This window comes from Amphibalanus amphitrite, unplaced genomic scaffold (assembly GCF_019059575.1).
Source record: "Amphibalanus amphitrite isolate SeventyFive unplaced genomic scaffold, NRLGWU_Aamphi_draft 000473F_arrow, whole genome shotgun sequence".
In the NCBI taxonomy this organism is placed as follows: Eukaryota; Metazoa; Arthropoda; class Thecostraca; order Balanomorpha; family Balanidae; genus Amphibalanus; species Amphibalanus amphitrite.
The window spans coordinates 130,875-155,151 of NW_024881967.1; the positions used below are offsets into that span (position 1 = coordinate 130,875).

Below are 24,277 nucleotides of genomic sequence, written 5' to 3' on the forward strand. Positions count from 1 at the left end.
ATCGCTAAAAATTCATATCGATGCCCATAGGGGCTGACGGAACCTTAAATACTAAATAAAGCTCTGTGATGAATTGACACATGCGGCGCACATTCCTACACACTGTTTGATTTCCTAGCAATATACGTTCGGATCGTTCTGTCAGCAAACAGATGACTCTAGCCAAACAGCATAATCCTGAGCGTTGGAAGCTGATACGCGCTCCGCTCGGCCTCTTGTTAAGTCCACAGTGCTATACGGGAAAAGCGCCTCACTGGCGCGGCTTCTGCAAACAATAGCCCGCGGGCACCCGGTGGAAATTCACCTCGCTAGACGCCGGCGCAGGGGAGTGTTTCCTGGAAATCTCACCACCTACCGTCTTCATCGGCGCACGGTCCGCGTTTGAAGTCATAAACACGCGTGCGGTGTTTCTCCTCGGCCGCAACAGAAGTTTGTCTTGCAAAGAAAGGGCTAGTAACTAGGGCTAGCAAAGAAAGTGGAAAGTGAGACTAGTACACCAGCACTGGTGCCTTTTGCCGCAGGCTTCTAATGCTCGTTTGTCTAGAACTAGCTATATGATGCCTGTAAGCTTAAAATTTAGTTTTAAGACGTGCGTTTTGTAGCACCGTTTATATAGCGAGCTATCAACCTGATGACGATTGAGTCATGCAATTTACACGCTGCCTGCTCCAGCTGACAGGAGAGGTGTTGCTTACGTGACAGGTGGCCGAATCATGAACTTACCGACCGTGATCCCAGGCAGTTGAGACCGCGCCTCTTGCGCCTCTGCAGAACGACTCTAGACTCTTCACGAACAGCAGATATTCGTGTAACAGATCGACTGCGTTGCGCAATCGATCGGGCCGAAAACTTGTTGTTCGAATCATTAAAAAATGATGCTTGAAGCCATCAAAGTTTCTGAAGCCTTCACTCCTTTTGCTGAATTGACGCTACTTTTTTTTCGGCTGATGCCCATCTTTATTTGTCTGCCGTCCGTCTCTCGGTGTCGGTTCGTCCGTCTCTCCGGGTTGTCTGTCTCGACCCTCCCTCCCGGGCCGATACCGGGTGGCCACCCTGTCTGAGGGTACTGGTGGCGCTCCATTCACGGTCGGTGAATGGGATAACGAATGGCCTCTGATCCATCGCCACCCCGGGGGCCATCGGCCGCGGCCCGCCGGGCTCATGACCCATCATTCCGGCACGGTCCCTCGGCCCGCACATTCGCGGAAGGTCACTTTATCTGTGCCTCTACGCTCGGACCAACATCCGTTCGACGGGCTCCTCTCGATGCTCGAGGTGTTTTCGAAGCTGTCGTCTCCTCCCGACTCAGCGCAGGTAGGCGTGTGCCCGTTAATATTCCTCGTGTGAGCGGGACCGAGGCCGGTGGAGACTCTGTCTCGGGCCGCGCTGCCGCCCGGTCGGTATTGGCGCCGGCGGCGACGAGCGACGGCCGCGCCGCCCGTATGGATCAGAGCCCAGGTGAGGTGACGGGCGGAGGCGACGACCCGGGCCGCTCAAACGGTCCCCCGGGAGCGACCCGGCCGGCGCCGCCACCTGTACCTCGGCGGAGGGCGGTGACACTGCGCGTCTTAGCCGCCGCCTGGCGACCCGTGGCAGTGAGCAGGGTAGAGGAGAACAAGGCACAGAGAGGAGAGGAGTGCAGAGCAAAGGCAGAAAAATGTGTGCTAGAATCCTGATCGTAGCTTCAAGGTCGTAGGTGTAGTGTAATTTGGTTGCTGATGACAGCTGCCGCCATCGCAAAGTCGAAAAGTCTTCACAAATTTCAGGTGCAGCGCCTTGGAGCGGGCGGGTCTGTGATCACAGTCAGTGCCATGGCAGTAATACAGCAGCGATGTGCCGTCCGGAGTCTGATCATGACCCACTGTAACAAGAACCTGTAACCCAGTGCAACCCACTGTGTAACATCACAAGACCCACTGTAATTCTATCAGTACGTCCGTCTCACCGCCGCCCCATGTCCATTTGCCCGTCAGATCTGGAGCCGGGAGGTCAGCGGCAGTACTCGCTGGCAGACTTCGAGCTGATCCGCGTCATCGGCCGCGGCAGCTACGCCAAGGTGCTGATGGTCGAGCTGAAGCGCACCAAGCGCGTCTACGCCATGAAGGTCAGTGGTTCAAATCCCACAAGTCACCTAGTGTTTATGCACTACTGAACAGCGCTGTGTGTGTGTGGTTTAGCTGTGGATGGTTATTAAATTAGCAATGTCTTCCAAGAAATGCACTTAACTTTGGTTCCTTATTGCCATTGGCTTCCTGTTACCAATCCATCATTTAGATAATTTGGTGATTCTTCAGCAATAAATTTCTACGTAACACGCGTCTGAACTTCTACCTGTCGAATTCCCTCACCCTAACTACATCATTATGTTAGCTGCTTGTCAGCAAGTCACGCAACAACACCTGTCCATGCCAGTTAACGACGGCATTCACGAAACGTTCCTGTGTGTTCCGTGACGCAGCGGCGGTGATTAAGAGCCATAACGGTAGACGTTTGGCGTGTTCGCTGCGTTAGGTTGTGTTGTGGGACGAACGCGATGGCCACGCAGTGATCTTTTAACGTCTGTTTAAACGTGCGCGACGCTAGGTAATATTGTGTTTCAAGGTGCGAAATGCCTGGTCGTTTCCTGTACATTAGAGCACTTGGGATATTCTGTTCACCCGCTCTCAATGTGCGGATGCCGGCTGTTGCGGTGTCCCTTTGTGATGTATGCCTGCGGTTTGTTCTCTGTGTTATAACATCGGAGTTCCTGGAGTTCCACCCCTCCTGTGATAGCCATCTGTACATACAGGGGTTCAAAGCTGGTGCTGACTGCCGCGTGGCGTGTGGTAGGTCATCAAGAAGGAGCTGGTGACGGACGACGAGGACATTGATTGGGTACAGACCGAGAAGCACGTGTTCGAGACGGCCTCCAACCACCCGTTCCTGGTCGGACTGCACTCGTGCTTCCAGAGTCCCAGCCGGCTCTTCTTTGTTATCGGTGAGCTAACGAGGGTGCCTAGCAATGGTCTGACTAGTGACTGAGTGTTTTCAAATATGTGTTGTCTTGTGGATGTTTAAACGGATCTGGTAGATGCGAAGTGGTGATAAGGGATAGGCGAGATGGTGCTTTATAAAGACTTCCTGGGGGAGGAGGCTACATTGATGTGTCCGTCTACCTGTTTGACAAACATTTGGTGACCTTCTTGCAACTCAGTCGAACAACTGTGCTGTCGGCTCGAAACGGAGTTATTTACTGTGTTGTTGACAGGAAAAGGTGGAAATATTTACGACGTGACCTACAGGAAAAGATAAGAGGACAGTTTCGTGACTACGACCGGTGCAAGGCTGTTCTGAGAACCATCAACCAATCAGCGCTCTGTTCGTTTTACGACAGATTTATGGGCAGAAAAGTTGAAGCTCTGTTTCATGACTTGGTTGATTGGCAGGATCATTCTTAGAATCGTTAGTCGAACAGTTTCCCGTATCACCATAAGACCGATTAATGGGTTATCGTAAGTGGTGCAGATTTTGTGCCCACGTGACACTGATTGGCGCGGTTTTGTTTGATTTTGTGCCTCTTGCCACTAAGAGGCTACTCCCTTCAAGGTCTAGAGTACGTCTTACTCTGATAGCTCAGACTTGGCAAGAGCCATTTTGTATGAAGAGATGTCATCTTGTAGTCTACACTGAGCTGAAAAGATATTTTCCGTGCCGGGCACAGTACTATTGATACCGATATCCATATGGTAAGGTAATGAAGAGCCTCGATTTGCTATTTTTCATTCATGAAACACATGATAGCGCATTCTCCTGTCATCCTGAACCTAGCCCCACCGGACATTCCACCAGTCCACCACTGTTCCTGCAGTCCAGACTGAGTCCGTTCCACGCGGCGCGCGCGCTGCCTGCGTTCGACGCCCCCTCAGCCACCTGTGGCGTCTGTGTGTCTGTCTGAGGCAGCGGCGCCGCTATCACCGGCCCGCCGGCGGTCTCCATCCTGTAACATCCCATCGTGTCAGCCCACGTGACACTCTACATGGATCACCTCCTGCGGCCGGATCAATTACCGTACCGCGCAGCGCCGCCGAGCTGTCGGCGATTTGACACGGCCGTACGTTGTGGCCCGGTGTCGGCGAGTTTTAGACGTGAGAGATGACTTTGTGAAGATGCCGCCGAGTGAATGAAACACTACGTACTGTTGATTAACTGGAGCCGGATATCGAACTTGTTCGGACACTTTTCATCTGTTGCGAGACCTGCATTCTGATGAATCTTGAACATGACTTGTAACTATTCGCCTAATACTGAACAGTTTGAGACAAAAGTGGTTAACTCAAGCCATGAGCCGATGCAAGAGCACACTTTAAGCTTAACAAATCTTCTCGGTAGCAGCAGAACTAATTAGCGGGTACAGCAGAGCTATATTTAACCAGTTAGGACGGCCGGCTGGTATTCACGCTGAAACCGGCGGCTGCAGCGACGGCCGCTGTTCGGCGTAAGGCTGGTGTAAGCGGAAGCCAGGGGCTGTTGCGAAGCGACGGCGACGGCGGCGGCGGCAGCGGCGGCTGTTCCTGGCAGCGAGGCTGCGGCGACCGGCACCGTCCATCTGCCTGTCTGGCTGTCTGGCTGTGTGCCTGTCTGTCTGGCTGTCTGTCCATCTCTCTGCCTGCCTGTCTGTCTGTCTGGCGTCGGCGGGGAGGCGGCGGCGTCTCGTGTTTCTCGGTAGTCCGCCGGCAGAGTGGCGGACGTGGCGCCGCACCGGCAGGCCCCATTAGTGGTGAGACGTCCTAACGGGCCGCCCGGCTGCGTCCGACATGGCAGAGGACACCGCCGCCCATCGCCCGCCATCGCCACCGCCCGTCAATGCCGCAGGCACACCGACGCCTTCCTCGTCGCAGCCAGCCTCCGCCGTCGTGCCGCATCGTGATGTTCGATTTTGCCTCCGAGGATTGTGTTATGCTTGTTGTTGAAAGAATGAAAATTAGTTTCAATTTGAATGGGAAAATAATGTTATTTTCAAACCCTACCTACCATAACATCCCTAGCCATAACCACCCCTACCATAACATCGAATTCCTGATAAACTGCCGTATTCGTACTGACATGTCAGTTGTTTTGTTTTCCCTGATTTTCTTAAATGTGCTCATGTCGCTGATAACTTCGTTGAAAAACCTCGTTGCAGTGGTCCAAATGCGACATGCCTTGAACTCAGGAATGTAGTAACGTGTCCTGAGTGATTCGGGAAGACGTAGACTCGGTGGTTTGGTAACGTATCGCCCAGTGCTGCCTTTATTCTGCATTTCGGCATCTTTATTGATTCCATAAGGACTGTGATTGCATTCCTGCAACTCGAATCGTTACGTATATAGTAACATGCGACTGCATTATGTATATTGTATTGGGCTATCAAGGCTTTATCATTTCTTATCAGCTGCTCGCGGGCATTGTGTGTATAACTGTATAATAGCATTAAATGACCACTAAAAACGTACGTCATGCATGCATACGCTGTTGTCTATTGGTATAGGACATAGACACGACTGCGGTCATTACGCTTTATACGTCAAGCACACAGCGCACACAGCAGCAGTCGCCGTCAATAGGGGCTACTTTCGCGTGCCGACAATCACATGGAACGATCCAATTAGCCCGGCATTGTCATCGCCGTCCGCTGTGTTTGCATCACGGCGGCGCGGCATGCGAGGACGCGATTTAGGTCGCTATTGCCGACAATCATGTCCGAAGAGATAATCGCGCTGCATAAACGTCTTCCCCAGACGACCGTGTCAGAGGTGGTTTTCCGGTTTGTCATGGTTGGTTGGGCTGTCGTTATAGGAGGTTACGTTACGAATATTTTCTTTTGTGTGTAATCGGCGAATGCTGCATCAATGCGTAGCAGTAAATGTGGGCTGAAAAACTGCTTTGATACTCTGAAATGTCCTTGCAATTGTCTTCGCTTAGAGTGTTCCCCGGAAGTGTTGGCCCGAAGCGCTGTTTGGAGACGCTGTTCTCAAATGGCACCCTCAAGTGCTGTTCTGAAGCGCTGCCTTGAAAGGCCGCCATATCGGCCTTTCTCCGGCCGCCACAGTGCGTCCCAAGAGTCGTCACCCAGCCATACTCCGAACTAAAGTCGTCGAATCGTCCCGGCCGCCGGCAGAACGGCCGAATTATGGGCATAAAATATCGCATGAAATATGTATGTGGCCCCGGGGCTGGCGCCTCTCTCCTACCACTGTCGTTTCCACAAAGCCGGTGGACGCGGGGGACGTTGGAGTTCCGGACACCTCCCCACAGTTCTGGGGAGGATTCATCAGCCGGATTTATACCGCGCGTGGTTTGCACTCGGTGCCACTTCATAGACCGGGGAGGCAGGGTAGAGGTTTGAGATGTGGACCAACACCTGCCTTGTGATGGATAGTGGTGGGTGGTCCGTGTCACCAGCACCTACCTAATGTTGGGTGTGTTCTTAGAGCTTGTGTTCGATAGTTACCTCACTGTCCACGGCCATTTTCAGGGTTTGTGCGCGGTGCCGACCTCGTCCACACCCGTTTTTGAGTGTTTTTACGCAGTGGCGAATCGACATTTCATGGCTGTTTTGTTTTCAGAGTTTGTTCGCGGCGGCGACCTGATGTTCCACATGCAGCGGCAGAGGAAGCTGCCCGAGGAGCACGCCAAGTTCTACACGGCCGAGATCTGCCTGGCGCTCAACTTCCTGCACGAGAGAGGTGGGGCACGCAGACGAGTTTGTTTTTTAACGTCTCCTTCGTCCACCAACGTATGTTCCGTAGATATTGTGTAGTGTTAGATCGTCTGTTATGAGACATTGCGAAAGGTTATAGAGTGAATGGGAATGGGCGGAATAATTCATTTCAGGCCAACATCGTACGAATTCTTGCAACTTTCAACGATCTTCAGTTTTCAACATGTTCTCACGCACAAATTCACGCTGAAAATTGAATATGTGTCATGAAAGTTACAGAAATAACCAATAAATCATTTCGAATGCCCGAAATTCAAGCATCATCTCTATCATCGCCACCGTCGTCATCCGCCCGTTCCCTCTTCCCGACCTCCAGGCATAATATACCGCGACCTGAAGTTGGACAACGTGCTGATCGACCACGAGGGCCACATCAAGCTGACCGACTACGGCATGTGCAAGGAGGGCATCCGCCAGGGCGACTCGACATCCACCTTCTGCGGCACGCCCAACTACATTGCCCCAGAGATCCTGCGCGGAGAGGACTACGGGTTCAGGTGAGCGGCTGCTGGAGAGGGTAGACGCTGGTTATTAGTCAATCATGCAGGGTCGGATAATATTAAATGCAATCCTGTTTTACATGCCTTGTGTACGATGGCTTCAAAGCTAGAGGGATTTTGACATGGTTGAGTTGCCAAGTCACCGCATACATCGACTCTGGGTTTCTGTTGTTATCGTCGAGTGACCACGGTTTGAAGTGCACTGTCCTGTATTATTGGTCCTGTGATTGTTGTAGGCGAGCAATGGAATGTGTGATGACTGTTGAGGTGGCATTGTTGTATCCGTAGAAATGCCTACACGCGTCACTGGGTGTTAACGTTTGCGTCGTAATTTTCCGGATGCAATTAATGTCATAAGTGATTTTCATCACATGTCGTTGATCCTATTCTGTGTGTCTGACTATGCAGATCGTTGATATATGGGGTCACTCCCGAACCCTCTTAGATCGATCATACCCGCCCGCCCCAGTCGTTCTTCATGGCGACTCGCTCGCAGTGGCTGCTCCAGTGGCGGCGCCCGGCGTCTGGCTGTGGCAGCTCTCGTTGCGTTTGTACTCTATAGATGTCGCTGTGTGTCGGCAGTGTCGACTGGTGGGCGCTCGGAGTGCTCATGTATGAGATGCTGGCCGGAAGGAGTCCGTTCGACATCGGCGTCTGCTCCGAGTCGCCCGACCAGAACACCGAGGACTACCTCTTCCAAGGTCGGTAGAACCGTAGTTGTCTCATCCCTGGGGGCTGGAAATTTGAGACCAGGCTCTGATGACCGGAAGGATGAAGGTTCTCATGAGTGATGTTAATTGATCTCTATATTTGAAATGCTTTGGCTGACTGCAGGGCTTTTACCGGAGCTCTATAGAATCACGAGGGCTTTAGGAGGTTGCAGCTTGCTAGCGTGGGGGCACAGTCGGTTGCAGGAGACTGCTTGGGCCTCTGGGAAGGGCTGTGGGGAACCACAGGGGGTCCAAAAGGCTGCAGAGTGTCCCGGGCTCTGTTTTAACCAGTTCGTGAACTCCGCGCCGGTCCGCCGCTGTGACGTGACAGGGTGCTGGCCGGCCGGGCTGGGCGCCAGCCTCTCCTCGCCAGAGCTGACCGCCGCGATGGCGCCCCACCTCCGACGGGCGCTCATTGCGCACGTCTCCGGTCAGCTGTGTGACGTGACGTGATGTGACGTCACTTTGTGACGTGGTGTGCCGTGAGACTGACGTTAGGGCAGCGGGAGACTCGCTCGTAGCTCGGAGCGAAGCGGGCTAGCCAGCCGGGATTTGTTGTTTGATATAACCCCGACACTACTCGCCCCGATTACAGAAGTTGGACGGGCCTACTGATTGTGTGCAAGTTCGCTGTACTGGCGATTTTAGCGTGCCCCACGTGGCATTGGAGTGAATATGTTTTCAGATCCGCCATTTTGCTGTCTAATCCTGCCCCATTTTTCGGCAAGCTGACTTTTGAATTGTAAGTTTTGTTAATAGCTTCAGCCAGCAAACCGTGTGTTATAATCTCTGGTCCTTTAATCTTTTTGCAAACACTAGGACATGTTTGATGGATCAAAGGCAACCTCAGTTTTCTTTGTCTTATTCGTCTACTCAGTTTGTTTTCATCATGGTAGCTACATTTTAGCGAGGTTTTGCTTTAATACCTATGGTTATATGTTGCAACCTTTGAACTGTTGAACGCTAGGATGTAATCAAGGTTACCATAACTCACGTATAGGCGGCTGCCAGATGACGCTTTGGCACGCCGCAGGAGACATCGGCCGCCTTCTCGAGTGTCTCGGCCGCTAATGGTGTGTTCATCGCGGCGTCACGTGTCTCTGATTGTCATGGCCCCTCCATCAGGACCATCACCTCCCCCCTAGGCCCGTCGCCCTTCCCAAGCACCATCGCCCCAGCTCCGTGAGACCCGGCACCTTTTCTCTAGGGCCATCACCTGACTTACCTCCCTCCGCTGCCGTCCGCCAGTGATTCTGGAGAAGACGATCCGCATCCCTCGGTCGCTCTCCGTGAAGGCGTGCAGCATCCTGAAGGGATTCCTCAACAAGAACCCCGGCGAGCGGCTGGGCTGCCACCCGGAGACCGGCTTCCAGGACATCGTCAACCACCCCTTCTTCAAGTCCATCGACTGGGAACTGGTACGTTCAGGGTTTGCAGAGGTGAAAGAGGTGGGTCGGTGGGGAGTGGGGGATGAAGTGGGTGCCTTTGACGCCGAAAGGGCAGGGCATGGTGTATTAAAATAATCGAATAAGGAATGTCATTGTAGAATGTATGTTCTATGATAAATGCGTCCGTGTCATTGTCTGGATATAGTGTTTGTGTTGATCAATGCTAGTGAGCTTTACTCGTGTTTGTTTCGTTTTCATCTGTCGGTTGTTATGTTTGTTGTTTGCTGTTTACTGTGTGATGAGTATTTAGAGGAGTTGGTCATAACCGACTGTCGTAGTCGTTGATCTACCTTCGTGTTCTTTTCTTCTATCCTTATCATGTGTGTGTGTGTGTTTTTTTTAATTATGGTGTGTGGCGTTATTAAAGGGACCCTCCCACCTTCAAAAAAGTTAATGAATTGGCACGAAAGTGATGTCGCTCGGTTCAGAAAGAGCGAAAACGAATATCTACCAAATTTCATCGAAAAATATTCACCGGTTTTCAAGATATTAGACTTTTACTTTTGTTTACTTTTTGGGATCTCCGCTGTTCCTAGCGACTTTATTTGAAAGTGCGGCATTTGTTGCGCGCAAAGCAGCATATACCACCGCGTGCTACCAAACGTTTTAGTAAAAGATTTAAAAATCGTTAGATCTCCGCTGACGTCACAAATTCTAAGGGGGCATACCAATGCACTAGCCCCTTAGAATCCGAAAACTGCAAGTTTGAAATTCCATATCTCCGAATTAAAGCATTTGTCGATGTTGTGAGTGCCCAAACCGGTATTTGCAGGCCATGGCCACCAATTTGGCTATCTCAACTCAAAACTAATGTTAAGGTGGGAGTGTCCCTTGAAGTGTACTGTACCAGGCAAGTCTGTACTGACAGCTGAATTATCAGCGTACTGTTAAGTCTGGAAATTCTGTAAATAGCGTGTGCGACCTTTATTAGTTTCTCTTTGGGTAGTAAGCGAGCTGCACATCGCACAATGCATATTTCACGCAGTTGTTCACACCCAAGCGAAAATGCTTATGCCACCTAAGTGACTATTGCGGCTGGTCGGCATCCAGACCACAAAGCAACTTTTACCGTATCATTTTTGCGGTCAAGTTTCACAAAACGTCCGCCAGGTAGCAGTGCAGTTCCGTGCGTAGCGCCACCATCGGTCCTCACATGCCGTCTCCTCAGCTCTGAGCCAAGGCCGCCGTCTGTCCATACGTCCCCCTCTACCTATCCAGCCGACCGCCGTGCGGTGCGGTTTTCGTGGAAACCCTCCGTCGTGGCGGCATTGTCGCTCTGTCTCGGTACCGACGCCGCCGCGTCAGACGCCGCGTCACGCGCCGTGCTCGGTGGTTTTTTGTCTGTCGGACAGGCCGCGTGGCGTGCCGGCTCACAGGAGGAAGGTGGCGGCTGGTGTGACAGGCGAGGTGACAGGTTGTGACAGCTGTCACCCGTACGCCGAAGTACGTACGCGGAAGGGGTGAAAGGTAGTGAGGTGTTTTTGACTGGCAGACTTGGGAGAAAATAAAAAATTGCAAAGAGATTGATCTAATAGAACAACGCTTTTTGTTCAAGGATGAAAGGAAGGCGGATATCGTTGTGGTCGTTTGGTGGCTTAGTTGATTCCACATGGGCTGCTTACTAAGGTAATCCATCTGATAAGTTAATCAAGCGAACCGGGGGCTAGTCTACCGTAGTTGTTCAGGTGCCTCCTTCGCATCGTCATCTGAGGTCATTTGGTAGATCGACAACCTCAAGCTTACACCGCTAGTGCTGGCTACCTTGCCATCGTTTGTGGCCACCCTGTCGTCGCTCATGTGCTCCATAGACCATATCGGAGGAGCTGTGGCTACTGGACAGTCGGGGGCTCGGCCGCAGACCGGCGCCCCCTGGATCAGCTACCGGCTGAGTGGCCTCCCCCGCCCGGTCCGCCGCCGTCGGCACGCGGATTACCGGAGACAGTGGCCGGCTTATCATCGGTCTGCGGTTTAGTTAGTTACTGCCGCCGCCGTCCCCTCCACTGTCCCCGCGGCTGTCGTTTTGCTGCTGTCACCGTGGCTGAATCAGCTACCGCAATTGGCGGGGGTTGATTGGAAACTCCGTACGGCATAACTGATTGCAGGGAAGTCTACGATGCCTACGAAAGGTGTAACGAAAATGCCTACGGAAGGTGTAACGTGGCTTGTAAGGACCGTGTCATGACTATTCATGGTGTTTTGAACTCGTGCATGGCGGTCTCTTGCTTTGTTCTTACTGATGGTCTAGCTAACATCACTGTGGTCGTGATGTTACTTATCTTGTGTTTAAGTGATCATGCTTTGTGGATCTGTCCCGTCTCAAGGCGCAGCATAGACATTGGGCGCCTTCGGTCGCGACTGGGAGGCCTACGCAGCGCCAGGATATTGGCTCAGGTCGACGGGCTGGCCTGTAGAGACTTTTGATTTTAAGCCTTGGCTGTGGTTGGGGGAGGGTGTCTTTTCCTCGAATTATTGGCATACTGGCTGTGATTTGAGCAGCTGTGGAGAATCCGCCAGAATGCGCTGACCATCAATCACTGCGTCCAGTCTGGTATCCAGCGGCGACAGACCCGAGTCGTCGAAAGGCCGGACGACAAGCGCATTGAAACAGCCACGTGCCAGATCGGCACTGCATCTTCCCAGTTGTCAGCCTTGCCTGTAAAACGCCACCAGTTTGTCCAGCAGCTATATATGGCTCCGGTTGCCTGACATGTAGCGCGACATATTGACTGCATTTCTCTTCATATCTCAGCTATCGCACCCGTCGCCGGCTGGTGGACTGACTGACCCCACTGACCCGGCTAACCCGGCCGTGTGCCCGGTGCTCCGTGCCCCTGCCCCGATCGGGACCGCAGCCGGTACGTGCAGCTCCGGGCCGGGCGGTGACGTCGTCCCACCGCCCGGCCGGCAGGAAGCGGGCCAAAATTACACCGCCGCACCGCCGCGGCTGATTCCGGTCCGCTGGGCACAGCTCAGTCTGAAATTTCATTAGGGCAGGACACGGGCCTGCAAGGCAGCCGGACGCTAGCCTCCGGATAAAGCAGCCCGGCGGTTTGGCAGAGCGCGGAGAGCTAGGTTAGAGCTCGAGCATGGTTCAAAATAAGATTGCGCATAGCTGGGCTCAGTTCGGCTTGAAATAGACTGGCGTGGTGTAAGTGGATTTAACTAAACAGTATCCAAATATTATCTTGGGAATGCAGTGGTTTGGTATTCTTCCGTATTTTCTGCCGTTTTTAGAAGCTGTTATGTAACGTTCAGAGCAGTGCCAGATGCTGTGCCAAGATGTTGATCGCGTGGTCCGCTTCTCGTGACTTCCGGTCACTATACCCAGTAGCGATATTTTGCCCCCGTGTGTCATGCAATCTGGCGAGCTACCGTGGCCAATGCAGTGCTGGATCGTTATGCTAGATAACATTAATATAAATATGATAATAGTTTTATAGTCCTTCATCACGGTAGTTTTATCAGAGGCAAAAAATAAATATTGCAGGGCTCAGCTCAGTGACATCTTAATCTGACAGAACAGCCTTACGTTGTTGGTAAATCCATGTTAGTAATCCACATAACCTTGAATGTTATTGTGTACGTGAAAGGATGCATTTACTAACCCGCGTCACATGCTAAAAACGATCTTTAACCCGCGCACCGACGGGGGGGGGGGCGGATATCCGCCCCCCCCCCCCCCCTGAGGTTTTTCGCGAATAGCGGGAGCGCCGCGAAATTTGGTATGACTATTCCCTTATCAATTTTACACATGGTGTGCAAGTTTGAACCTCCTACCTTTCAAGGTCAGGTCACCAGGTCACTTTGAATGACCCAACCTCAAGTCACTTTTTTGCAACTTTGTCACCGTGCCAGAGCTACAGTAGATGTCGGAGGCCTTTGAAAGTCGCAGGATGTTATTAGGTCATTAGTAGCTACAATTTGTATATCTCGGAATTTTGATATCGGTGACCTAAGGTCAGGTCAATTTCGCGACCTCCCCATTATAAGTCAATGGGGGAAAAATCAACTCCCTGTTTTTACCACTAAAACGGGTCGGAATGGCCCCATATACCATACATGACTTCATATACGATCAACCTTCACTACCTTGAGGTCTGTTTTGCTGTTGGGCAGCTGTGAGGTCATGTGACGTCATCAAAGGTCACCAAAGGTTTTTGGCCAATAACTCCGTACAGGAACAAGATACAGACGCGTGGATGGTCTCATTGTGTTCAGCTCGTCAAGACGCATCGAATGATATACATGATGACCTCGAGGTCACGTGACCTGAGGTCAACCTTTGACCTTGACCTTTCGAGGTCAACATATATATCATTCGATGCGGATTGACGAGAGGATCACGATGATGCCCTTAGTTTGTTCCTATCTTGACTAATTCGAAAGTTATTCGAGAAAAACTCTCTCCATATTTAGCGCCGCCATTTTGACTTTTTCGACCCCTGTGACGTCATCTTTGACCTGACCTGAAAATGACCTTAGTAAAAATTGTAGATCTTGACCGTGCGTATCCGATGCCGTTTACCGCTTGTCGCTATCTTGCTTCGTTCTCGAGATCTCAGGGGGGGGGGCGGTCATCCGCCCCCCCCCCCCCCCCCGTCGGTACTAAGTTGGCGCAGACCCCCGTCGGTGCGCGGGTTAAGAACGCTGTCATGAACCGTTTATCCCGCCATCGGCATTGTTGAGCGGCGCCGAGCCAGAGATCTTGCATACGTAATTTTCTATTTCCAGAAGAGTGAATCATACTCTGTGCGGCTCATCAATACGGATTTATGTCGTCACGCGGCCCCTAGTAGTTAGGTGGACGTCCCTTTTCCGCTGCTGACCCACCGGATGGTTGACGAACCCGGCATCTCAGGCACTCGAGCCACGCTCATTGCTTTCCGGATACAATTCAGGAACGTCCGAGAACAAGTTCGTTGTCGCTAACGACTCTGGCGCTCGCAAATATGTTAACCCATTTATGCCCAGGAATATTGACCATCATGAAAATCGACGAAATCAAAATATGTTATGCTCCTACCAGGGCCTTGTATGGAATCGAAAATAATTTTTGCCTGCAGCAAAAGTTTCTCGAGAAAAACGTAAAAAACATGCGTTGCGAAATCGCAACGAAGGGCACACCGGGCGCCATCAGCGTTGCGAAAACGCAACGACGGGCACATCAGACGGACATAAAGTACACTGAACTGCCGTATATGCTAATATGTTTTGACAAAACATCGATCAACTGTTGACAACTATTGCTTGAAAATGCGGAACCCACATCAGTCATGCTCTATAACCCGCCTAAGAGCCTCAGTGAGGAAGCATAACTTCATGATTCGCGAACGGGGAGATAGCAACACGGTCATTATCAACCATTTACGTTGTCCATTGCTGTTCATTTAAAGTTGTGGTTGACACGTATCCAGGGTGATGCTTTCTTTTTGGAAGCTAGACAGATCCATTACCTCCACCTATCAGACCCTGCACAGTGCACACTGAATACAATTAAACGGAGGATTGGGAGTAAACCAGTGCCTCTCGTATACGCGTATATCCGCAATCATTTTTAACCACCCTCCTAGGAGTAAAGTTAAATTCCATTGCAGGTTAGTCGTACCCACTCTCAGCAAAAAGAAAAAAGGACCGATCCGGCTCTAACAAATTACCCGCGTAAGGCGTAGCGCATCACAACAAATCGACTCCCAGTTTATCATGTTTACACCTAATCCAAAATTTTCATGGCCCCACTCTCAGCGACCTTCACGTGTAACCTCTTTCTCGAGACAATGCCAGGACAGAATGGTGATTCGACGTCAATCCGTCCTTTCCATCTTCAGGATAGTTGAATCCTCCTCCACGCCTCATCCCCCTGTTCCGGGCTGGACCGGCAACGTATATCGCAATCGGGCAGCTCACATAGGAGCGCGCCTGTAGCCGGGTGCAGTGAGTGCTTGGGAGGGGGAAGGGGGTGGGTCATGGGTGGCGGCTGCCCACTGGCTGGGCTCAGTCTCCAGTCTACGATTGACCGTGTCCGGTCAGACAAATGTCTCCCCTAATTCCAATAATCCTGCTAGCTCTAAAAATGGTCTGATTAGATAAAAAGCCTATCAAAGTAAGAAAACAGGCGTATACTCCACATCAAGCAGCTTATGAATCTATGCGAGCTATGAATCCTAAAAATTATTATTTTCCCATGGGTCCGCCCTCATTACCCCTGCCGAAGGGCTCAGCTACCCTCAGAGGGGGCCTATCCCACTATTTGCCGACCCTCAGTTATCTTTTCTAACGTAAATGCTGGTAGTCAGCAGATTCTATCCAGAGAATGGCGATGCCTATCTGTCGCCTGATACCAGAATACATCCCCGTTATTCATTATTTATGCACAATGTACATAGTAGATCCAATTTCCAAAGGACCTAATTATCTCTCAGCTCCGTTAGCATCGCCGACCGTTTGATGCATGGGTCCTTTTCCTACCATGCGATTTTCAGATGCATGGGAACACATTGCTTAGTGAACGAACAGCCCGAGGCCGAAAATCTGCGAGAGAAAAAGAAAGGAGTGTTTGTGGCTGTTTGAGCCAGCAAATATGAAATGTGTCGCAACATTTTACGTGCGAACGCACCTTGCACTAAACATACCTATATACGTCCCTCATGGCATAGGCGGCGGAGCGGGGGAGGGGGCACCGGGGCACCGTGCCCCCCTTGATTTTGCCATTTTAACATTATCCCGATAGGCGTTGCATGGAAATGGAAATGGAAAGAATGAGACCAAAAGTCAGCAGTGCTCCCCCCCCCCTTAATTGAAGATGTTCCGCCGCTACAGCCTCATGGCTACAAAATGAGAGAGAGAAAGAAAGAGAGAGAAAGAGAGAGAGAGAGAGAGAGAGAGAGAGAGGGGGAGAGAGTTGGGGAACGAGGAGGAGAGGGAGGAAGATGGGGGAGAGAAAGAGAGAACCCACAGCGTATCACGAGTGAAGTCTACTGTTGATATTCATACTTCCGCTACCCTGCCAATGTGCCCATCGTTGCGCTTTCGCAACACCGCTGTCTTTCCGATGTGCCCTTCGTTGCGTTCCCGCAACGCGACCGTAGTCATATTTGAAAATAGTCACAAACCCTTTTTGTAGCATTATTTCTTAACAAAATGCATATCTACGCTATTGTAGGGACTCTGCAGAATATGTTTACACAATTTTCATTACGATATTATTAAGCACTTAGCCTACTTATCTTGGTTTTCGTGACGTCATCACTCACAAAACCTTCGACTTCCCTCTGGGAGCTCTAGTCAGTAACTTACCGGACGCACAGACTTGTAACTGCGTAGTATCATGCGCACAACCATGCTACACACGCTGAAACTTGTCTCATCGGTTAGTCTCTTTTACACACTTCTCAAGCTTCGATCACGTCGACGCTTGCTTGCGTTGCGAAAACGCAACGAAGGGCGTAAATGGGTTAATGCTTTTCCGGCTGTCGGTCGGGCAGATCCGTTTGTGTGGGCGCGCGTCCCCAGCGTCGCAGTTTTGGAGTTTGGCTCGGGCGGCATGCGGAGCGCCGGGGCATTGTTCGGCGACTGGCCAGCGGCCCGGCGTCGGCCCCTTGCAGGACGGTTTATGGCCCGTGACAGGTCGACCCGGACCCCCGGCAACGTGACTCGCTGTTGAGAAATTCCGACAGCCCTGAAGAAAGAACTTTTAAACTAACGAATTGGTTGGAATCTCTCGTCTTGCCGGCAGGTGCCTTTGAAGCGACTTATTTTTCACGGGAGGCAGCGCAATTGGATTCTTTGAAGAGATTGGCGTGGAAAGAGCCCAGCGAAGCGTTGGCTCTAAATTCTGGTGCGCGAACTTACTCTTTGAAGATGTAATTAAATTGATGCTGGGATTATGAGGCTCGCGCACCTCCAGTACGGTTCACTTCTGAGTGATGAAAATGCCTCATTTCTCGGCTGTGTGCCGCCCAATGCCTGACAAGCCTTCGGTGTTGGAATATTTCGCCTGCTTTAGCTAAGACCGCCTTGGGCAATATATTTATTTGCATGAGTTGTAAATGTTTCCCCGTTGACTTTTATAATCGGTCGTCCATTAGCTGTGAGCGATCACCTCAGACTGTTCGGGCGGCACCAAAACATTTACCGGCGCTCGGCGGCGCTGTTGAGCGAGCTCATTTCCTGTCCGTCCGGCGGGCGGAGCGGCTGCCGCGGCGGCGCGCTGCTGTTTCCGCATTTTTACCGTCTGTCCGGCCTCTGCAGCCCGCCGAACCCAAATGTTAGTCGATCGCCGATCGAATCGGGCCGGCGCGCGCGACCCTTTGACGTCAGTGTTTACCGAGAGCGGCCCGCCGGATGGCAGTTGGAGCGTTTGAGCTTCACCGGCGTGCTGCCTGGCGCTAAGTACTGTCACAGTTTTACCCGGTGAGGGATGAGCGAGGAAATGGTAGTCGTCAGAGTGCCGCTGGTCACCTGAGCGGGCTGAGGTCCGGACCCGGCTGCCAGCACAGTGGCGTGCCGTGCTACCTCCGCCGTGACGGGGTCAATTTAGTCACTTCGTCGCACTGAAATTGCTGGCCAAGGCTGTGGGCTGTGACTCTGTCGTCAGTCAGTAATGGTGCCGACTTCAAGGGGGCCATCCGACACACCGACACACACTTAACACACGTCACCCGAAACTGACACGCGACGCCCCACACGGCGACACGCGCCGCGGCCGAGTCAGTTTGTCTCGTCTGACAACAATAGCGCTGTCGACAGGCCGTGGGTCGGCTATCGCCGCTAGGACAACGGCACCTCTGTTGTCACTCGGTTGCACGCGCTCCGATGCACCGTGACATGTGTCTGTTCCCAAATGGGGCCTGGATATCCCTTTCCGCCCCCGTCCTGCCGCCGCCGGGCCCACGACGAGCGTGTGTGGCGGCGCGGGTCACTCGGTCCGTGTCGCATGCTGCTGTCGGCGTGCCGAGGAGTATCTGTCGATCGCGGTGGGCTGTTTACCTGCCGGCCGCCGACACGGCCGGGCGGCGGGCTCCGTTTGCTGTACCGTGTCGCCATTTCGGGGAGTGGAGCAGCGGGGAGTTTTCGCCGGTGTCATCAAAGCGACCCCCGCCAGCGATCTAACGTCATGTGACCGCCGGCATTTGGATGTTTGTTGGAAACTGGCGGGCTTCGTATTTCGGTGGGCGCTTGTGGTCGGGCGCTGTGCATGAAATGACATCATGGCAGCCGGATTTATGGAGTCTACTCGCGAAATCAGGCTTAGTTTGACATGTTGATACAAACAGCGCACGGAAAAGGCGAGTCGGGTCTTCCTCGTCACCGCCGCGCCGCCGCCGCCGGTGGTGGCCGGGCTTAAAATGGCCTCACGCGCGTGACTGTGCAATGGAGGCGGCTTCTCGGCACATCAGAGCCGCTGCTACTGGCTGCTACCTGTCCCAGCCAGTGCGGTATTCCGTGTCTGTCCGTCCGATTACTGCACTGAGGCTTGAGCAGGCACGACGTCGGGGATTTGATGGAGGCTACGAGTATAAAGCGGCTCCACCGGACTTGATACTAGACAGGCGCCAGGGCCTCCGGGAGCAGCATTCAGTTATATTCTCCTGACAGCTTTATGTCACGTGGGTGGCAAATATAATTTAATGTTAATTTTGCCTGAATTACCATGTGTGGTTAAAGGTATACGAATTTCGCTGTTCATGCTATCTGCAAATTGTCAGCAACAGATGTAAGCCTCGTGGTTATGCCCTCGTTGGTTGTCCCGTCTGCGTTATTTGGAAGTGTGTGTTCTGGTGACGTGCATTACGCCCACAATGCGCCCACGACGAGTTTTGCTGTGTTTGAGTGTCAATGTTACCACTGTTACATGTATTAATGTGGTGCCAGTGCTTTGGATGTTTGCTGTTCAAAGTTCAAACACATATGCAAGTGTTGTTGGAGGTTCTGCTAACAATATGTGCGTGTGTGCCACTTTTAACTGATGAATGTTGAAGTAACTCTTGCTGCACGTATGCTGGTAACCGGTGAATCTTGAATGATCCTTCCCTGTGCTAACTTGTCCTGGCTCTAATGATAGAAGCGACGTATATCATACAGGCCAAAATAACTCTGCTCCGTTGTTCTGCCACGCTACAAGCCACTGATTTTCTCCCGCTTCTCTAGCCTTACATCTCTGGATAAAGCATGGGCATCGGACAGTCCCCCACTAATCGAGTGGTCACTTCTCATCGCTTACTGTCTCACTCCCCTTCCCCACAACAAACCCGCTTACCCCGGCATCACTTCTTCACTAACCCACGCTAACCCAGGTGACACAAACCCCCACTACACCCGGGACTGACTAACCCCACTAACCCCACTTGCCCCGCTGCTCACTAACCCGACTAACCACTGGTGCGTCGGTGCCTTTCCGCAGCTGGAGGCGCGCCAGCTGATACCTCCGTACGTGCCCCCGCTGTCGGGGGACGTTGACCTGGAGTATTTTGACCCCCTGTTCACGTCTGAGCCGGTCCAGCTCACCCCCACCGACCAGTGAGTGACACAGCTGACCTGACCCGACCCGCATGCCCGCGCTGACTGTCGAGGCTGGCTTGAGCCTGCACCCGCCCGCCTGCCAGCCTGCCGGCCCGCCTGCTGGACCCTGTCCCTGTGTTTGTTGGTGCTGCTTCGTATGGTTTACGTTACAACCGCTGTGGCTTTCGTTCCCGTTATAGTGGTGTTTGGCGTTGAGTTGCGTTTTTTAGGCAGCGCTAGCGCTTTACGTTTATGTTTTCAGGAGTGGCTGCGCTTTCGTTTTGTTCGGTGCAGTGCTTACGTTTCGTTTTGGCAGCTGAGTGTTGTGCCCGTGTTGTCGGTCGCCGGGTGTGAGAGGTAGCGCCGCCCGCCGAGCGCTGGGTCACCGGTCGGTCGGCCGGCCGCCGCTGACGGTGGCGCCCCTGGCGGACGTTTGTTGCAGCTCGAACAGAAGCAGGTGACCCCGCCGTATAAGCCCCGTGTGGAGACGGAGAGAGATTTGGCCAACTTCCCGCCAGAGTTCACCGATGAGCCCGTCCAACTGACCCCCGACGATCGGTGAGTGACCGACGACTGGACTGGACGTGACCTGACCTGACCTGACCTGACTTGACCTGACGTGGCCTAACCGGCGCGGCGTCTTCATTAGTTGGAAAGTGTAATCGGATATTCCCAACAGAACACTTTTTATGTTTATAATTGGAGTAATTCGACCCATCGTGAGCAGTAAGGTCCAAAATGCCTGTAAAGTATAATCCATGTCACCAAATAACGACCTTATGTTTGTTTTCTAACACATGTGACATTCACCCTTCTATAAATGAAGTGTTAGAAAACTTGGACCTGACGGACCAAATCACCTGACTGACCTGACCTACTGCTCAAGCACGATGACCTGACGCTGAGCTTCTCGTCTGGCCTGCCATCAACTGGGCAAGATGCGTTCACAATCCAGCCTGGACTCGGTTGTTTGAGTTTTGATTCCACTCAGCTGGGGGCGACAGGTTCCGCGAGTTCTTCCACTGAAATGGCTCTCCAGGATGTCTGCCGTTGACAGCGAGATCAGAAGTCTGAAGTATAGACTGCTCATCTCGGATATCGAAATGAAAAACAGTGCGAGCGGATACAATGTAACTTTTTGCCCGTGCGAGCATCAGTTTATAATCAATTCTGTTCAACGGTTCCGTCACTATTAACACTATAGGTCGGCAAAATTTTCCGTTTTTCTATGCCGCTACCCAGTATCAGGTGTCTAGGGGGTGCCTACTAGAGGTGGCAAAAGTTGAAAATTTTGGGAACCAGACTCGAACCAGACCCGGCAGGACATTTCTGGAACCAGTCGGACCCGGCCTAGGCTGGAATCGGAACCAATTGGACCCGTTCCCCAAAAGTCAGTTAATGCAAACTATTTGTAGGTATCATTATAAGTGGCATCATATAAACAGCCTTTTTCCACTAGACCTACTTATGAGCTACAGTATGGAAAGGAACATGCATGAGCAAATGTTTTATTTCCATTCACTTCATATTTTGCAATCAGGCGTAGTGTGCAATATGTATGGTTTATGGTAGGACCCGGTTGGACCCGTCAGACAATTTCCAGGAACCGGTCTGGACCCATATGGGTCTAGACTGGTTCTTTGGACCGGGTCCTCGGGTCCACATTTTGCCATCTCTAGTGCCTACTGGCAATTTAATCAATTGGCGACGAAAGCAACTACTCGACTCTGGCAGAGTTGGCTCCACACACTCTAACCCTCTAACCTCGTCAGCTGCGGGACGCTTCCAGCTTCCCATTTTGGGAGAGGGGGTTAGCCGGGAGACTGGGAGGGATACTGGCGGCCAGCGTCGGAGTTGTGGGGTCTGGACGGACCGCGGGCCGAAATTAGCCGTACGTCCAAATAGTGGGCTATTGTGGGCGCCCCGCCGCCGCCGCTGCCGGAGAGTTCGGTCGGCTCGAGTTGGGTCAACAGAGGGGGGGGGGGGGGGCTACCAGAAAACCGTCAGGTGGTAGGTGTCGGTCCGGTGAACATCCAATCCAAGGGTATAGTTGACCGAGACGAGCGCCGAGGGCCATGGCAGCTGTGGTAGTCCCGGTAGTGTCACCGCCGGGCCGCGGTGGCTGCCCGGGCGTGCTCTCTGCCAGGTCAGGGAGTGTGAACTCACCGACCGGGTCACAGGGGAACAGCACGGTGCGGAGCGACCTGTGGCCCGCCAGAGAGCGCTCCAGACAGGTCGCCAGTTCAAGGGCGCCGCTGCTCGCCGACCATGGGGGATTGTTGTTTGAGGGGCTCCAGCAGTCGTGGGCGGATAAGTGAGCCTGTTTTCGCATGGGCTGCTCTGTGGTTGTTTTGTCTTAGTCAGTGCATCTGGTACGAGAGGTGAGTATTTAAGATGCGGCGAAGTACCAGAAAAAGGAATGCAATTCTTATTATATTCATAATATCCGAGATTAGCCGACTAGCTGAGCTCAAAAGCAGACCGATAGCATCCCGTACACTATCCAACTCTCAATCTGTCTGCCACAAACACAAGCATCACGCGATAGTCCCGTGATGATCCCCGCCTTATCCTTCGGACTGGGACCAACGCCGGGCCGGACCGAGACGGTCCACACAGACCAGGACGGTCTGATCCGGGGACCAGGGTGGTTTACACGGACCACGGCGGTCTGATTCGCAGACCATCATCTGATGAAAGATGAAGTGACGAGCTAGGAGGGATCCAGTCCGGTCAATCTATGCCAAATATTCGCCCACTCCGACTTGTATCAGAATTGAGGCCGGCGTGGCGCCGGATTATGAGATGACAAATGGTACGAGAAGATCGACTCATATCGAAAAGATCGAAAGATCGAAAAGTCCCGGCCCGGCCTGGGCTGGGTACGGACGGCACCGGTACAGAGCTAAACTGGTGTCGTGTGTTTTTGTATGATGAGATTGTCCATCGTGCTATTCTCGTTCCGAGATTTCCGATATCCCGGATACCAGATGATCTCAACTTCAGCTAGCATCTTGATGGGCTATTTATAAGTTAAACTGCTGTGCAGTCTTATTTGTCTTTTCCGGGTTACAGTCCCTGTTCTTGCCTGGTCTATCTTATGTTTCACCGATGAGTTAAATTAACCTAACTGAATCTACTTCAGCCATTTTTGTTGTTTTTAGTCGTCAAGTGTGTGCCGGGCGGTGCAATGTGGTAATTATACCAAATGGGAATCGTTTCTGTTAGCAGCCGCACCACAAGAGCTGATTTAATGGGTAATTGTAAGGTTATCAGCGGTTACCAGAGCCAACAATCGCAAAGCTCGTAATTAGTAAGGCAATGCGGCTGGCAACAAACGCCGAAAGGTCGTCTCAAAATGAGGGACGCGGGGTTGCAACGTATTCAGTTACATAAGATCCTACAGCCAGTTATGCTCATATCTTTTGCAGTCTGCAACGATTTGGTGCTAAATTACAGCTAATGAATGATATCTGCAAGGGGATCATCTACTATTGGGTATTTTCTTGATACATGTAATATAAAAAATAAATAGAATATAAAAGACGGTTAACTTCCTCCAAAAACCGACTGTCTATTTTCCTCCTCAAATCTGCACATCAAATTTTCCATCCGCGTGTTTTTGCGCGAGTGAAAATTACTATGCGTTCCGGCAATTACATAAAATACAAATAGAGTGAGGCACCATCAAACACCACCCCCTGACCTTCAAGGGTCACTCTCACTGCGGTGCCGAACATCACCAACGTGCCATGGGGTCCCGTCCACTTCCACAATATGAAGTGACGGCACCCTGGTAACAACACCCGGCTGCGACCTATCACCACAGCGTGATCCAGGCTGTCGGACCCACACGGCGTCCCCGACAGTGTAGGTGCTGTCCCTGCCCTCCGGACCGCTGCCGTCCGCTGGATCACCACCAGTGCCAGTGTCTGTCCTCACGCTGTCCCTGACCGAGTACCGGTAGATCTGTCCGGCTGGTGTCGTAGCCGAGCTCTGTCCGTCCTGAGGTGTTACGTTGTAAAGATGCACGGCATCGCCAACGGTGCACCCTGTTCTTGCGGCTATGACCTTCACGGTCCGATGATTCCTCTTTGCCACACCATTTCCACTTGGGTGGTAGACGGCGCGGAACCTCAGCCGAATTATCCACTGTGCCGCGAACACTGCAAACGCCCGACTGCGAAAGGCGGTATCATTATCCGCCAGGATCTCTTCTGGAGCTCCACGTTCATTGAAAATTCGATGCAGCTCTTCAATGACGTGCGCTGAATCTGCCCTTCGAAGCAATCTCCACAAACTGAACCTCGAAGGACCGCAGTCGACCACCGACAGGTACAGACTGCGCTGGTGGTGCGTGACGTCAATCGCCAGCCTAGTCCA

The 24,277-nt window shown here is 52.2% G+C and overlaps 1 protein-coding gene across 6 annotated transcripts in view; it reads left to right on the forward strand.

The window, feature by feature from the left end:
* LOC122392175 (atypical protein kinase C-like) overlaps positions 1-24,277 on the forward strand; it is a 137,959-nt gene that overhangs the window by 80,411 nt on the left and 33,271 nt on the right. For 2 of the 6 annotated variants that reach the window (XM_043386770.1, XM_043386769.1), the window contains exons 9-15: positions 1,974-2,104; positions 2,830-2,977; positions 6,585-6,704; positions 7,056-7,236; positions 7,822-7,940; positions 9,198-9,367; positions 19,797-19,912. In XM_043386770.1, coding sequence (XP_043242705.1) covers positions 1,974-2,104; positions 2,830-2,977; positions 6,585-6,704; positions 7,056-7,236; positions 7,822-7,940; positions 9,198-9,367; positions 19,797-19,912 — 985 coding nt within the window. Of the gene's footprint in view, positions 1-1,973; positions 2,105-2,829; positions 2,978-6,584; positions 6,705-7,055; positions 7,237-7,821; positions 7,941-9,197; positions 9,368-19,796; positions 19,913-20,336; positions 20,453-24,277 lie in introns of all 6 variants that reach the window. The other 4 variants (XM_043386767.1, XM_043386768.1, XM_043386766.1 and 1 more) reach the window with 2 other exon arrangements.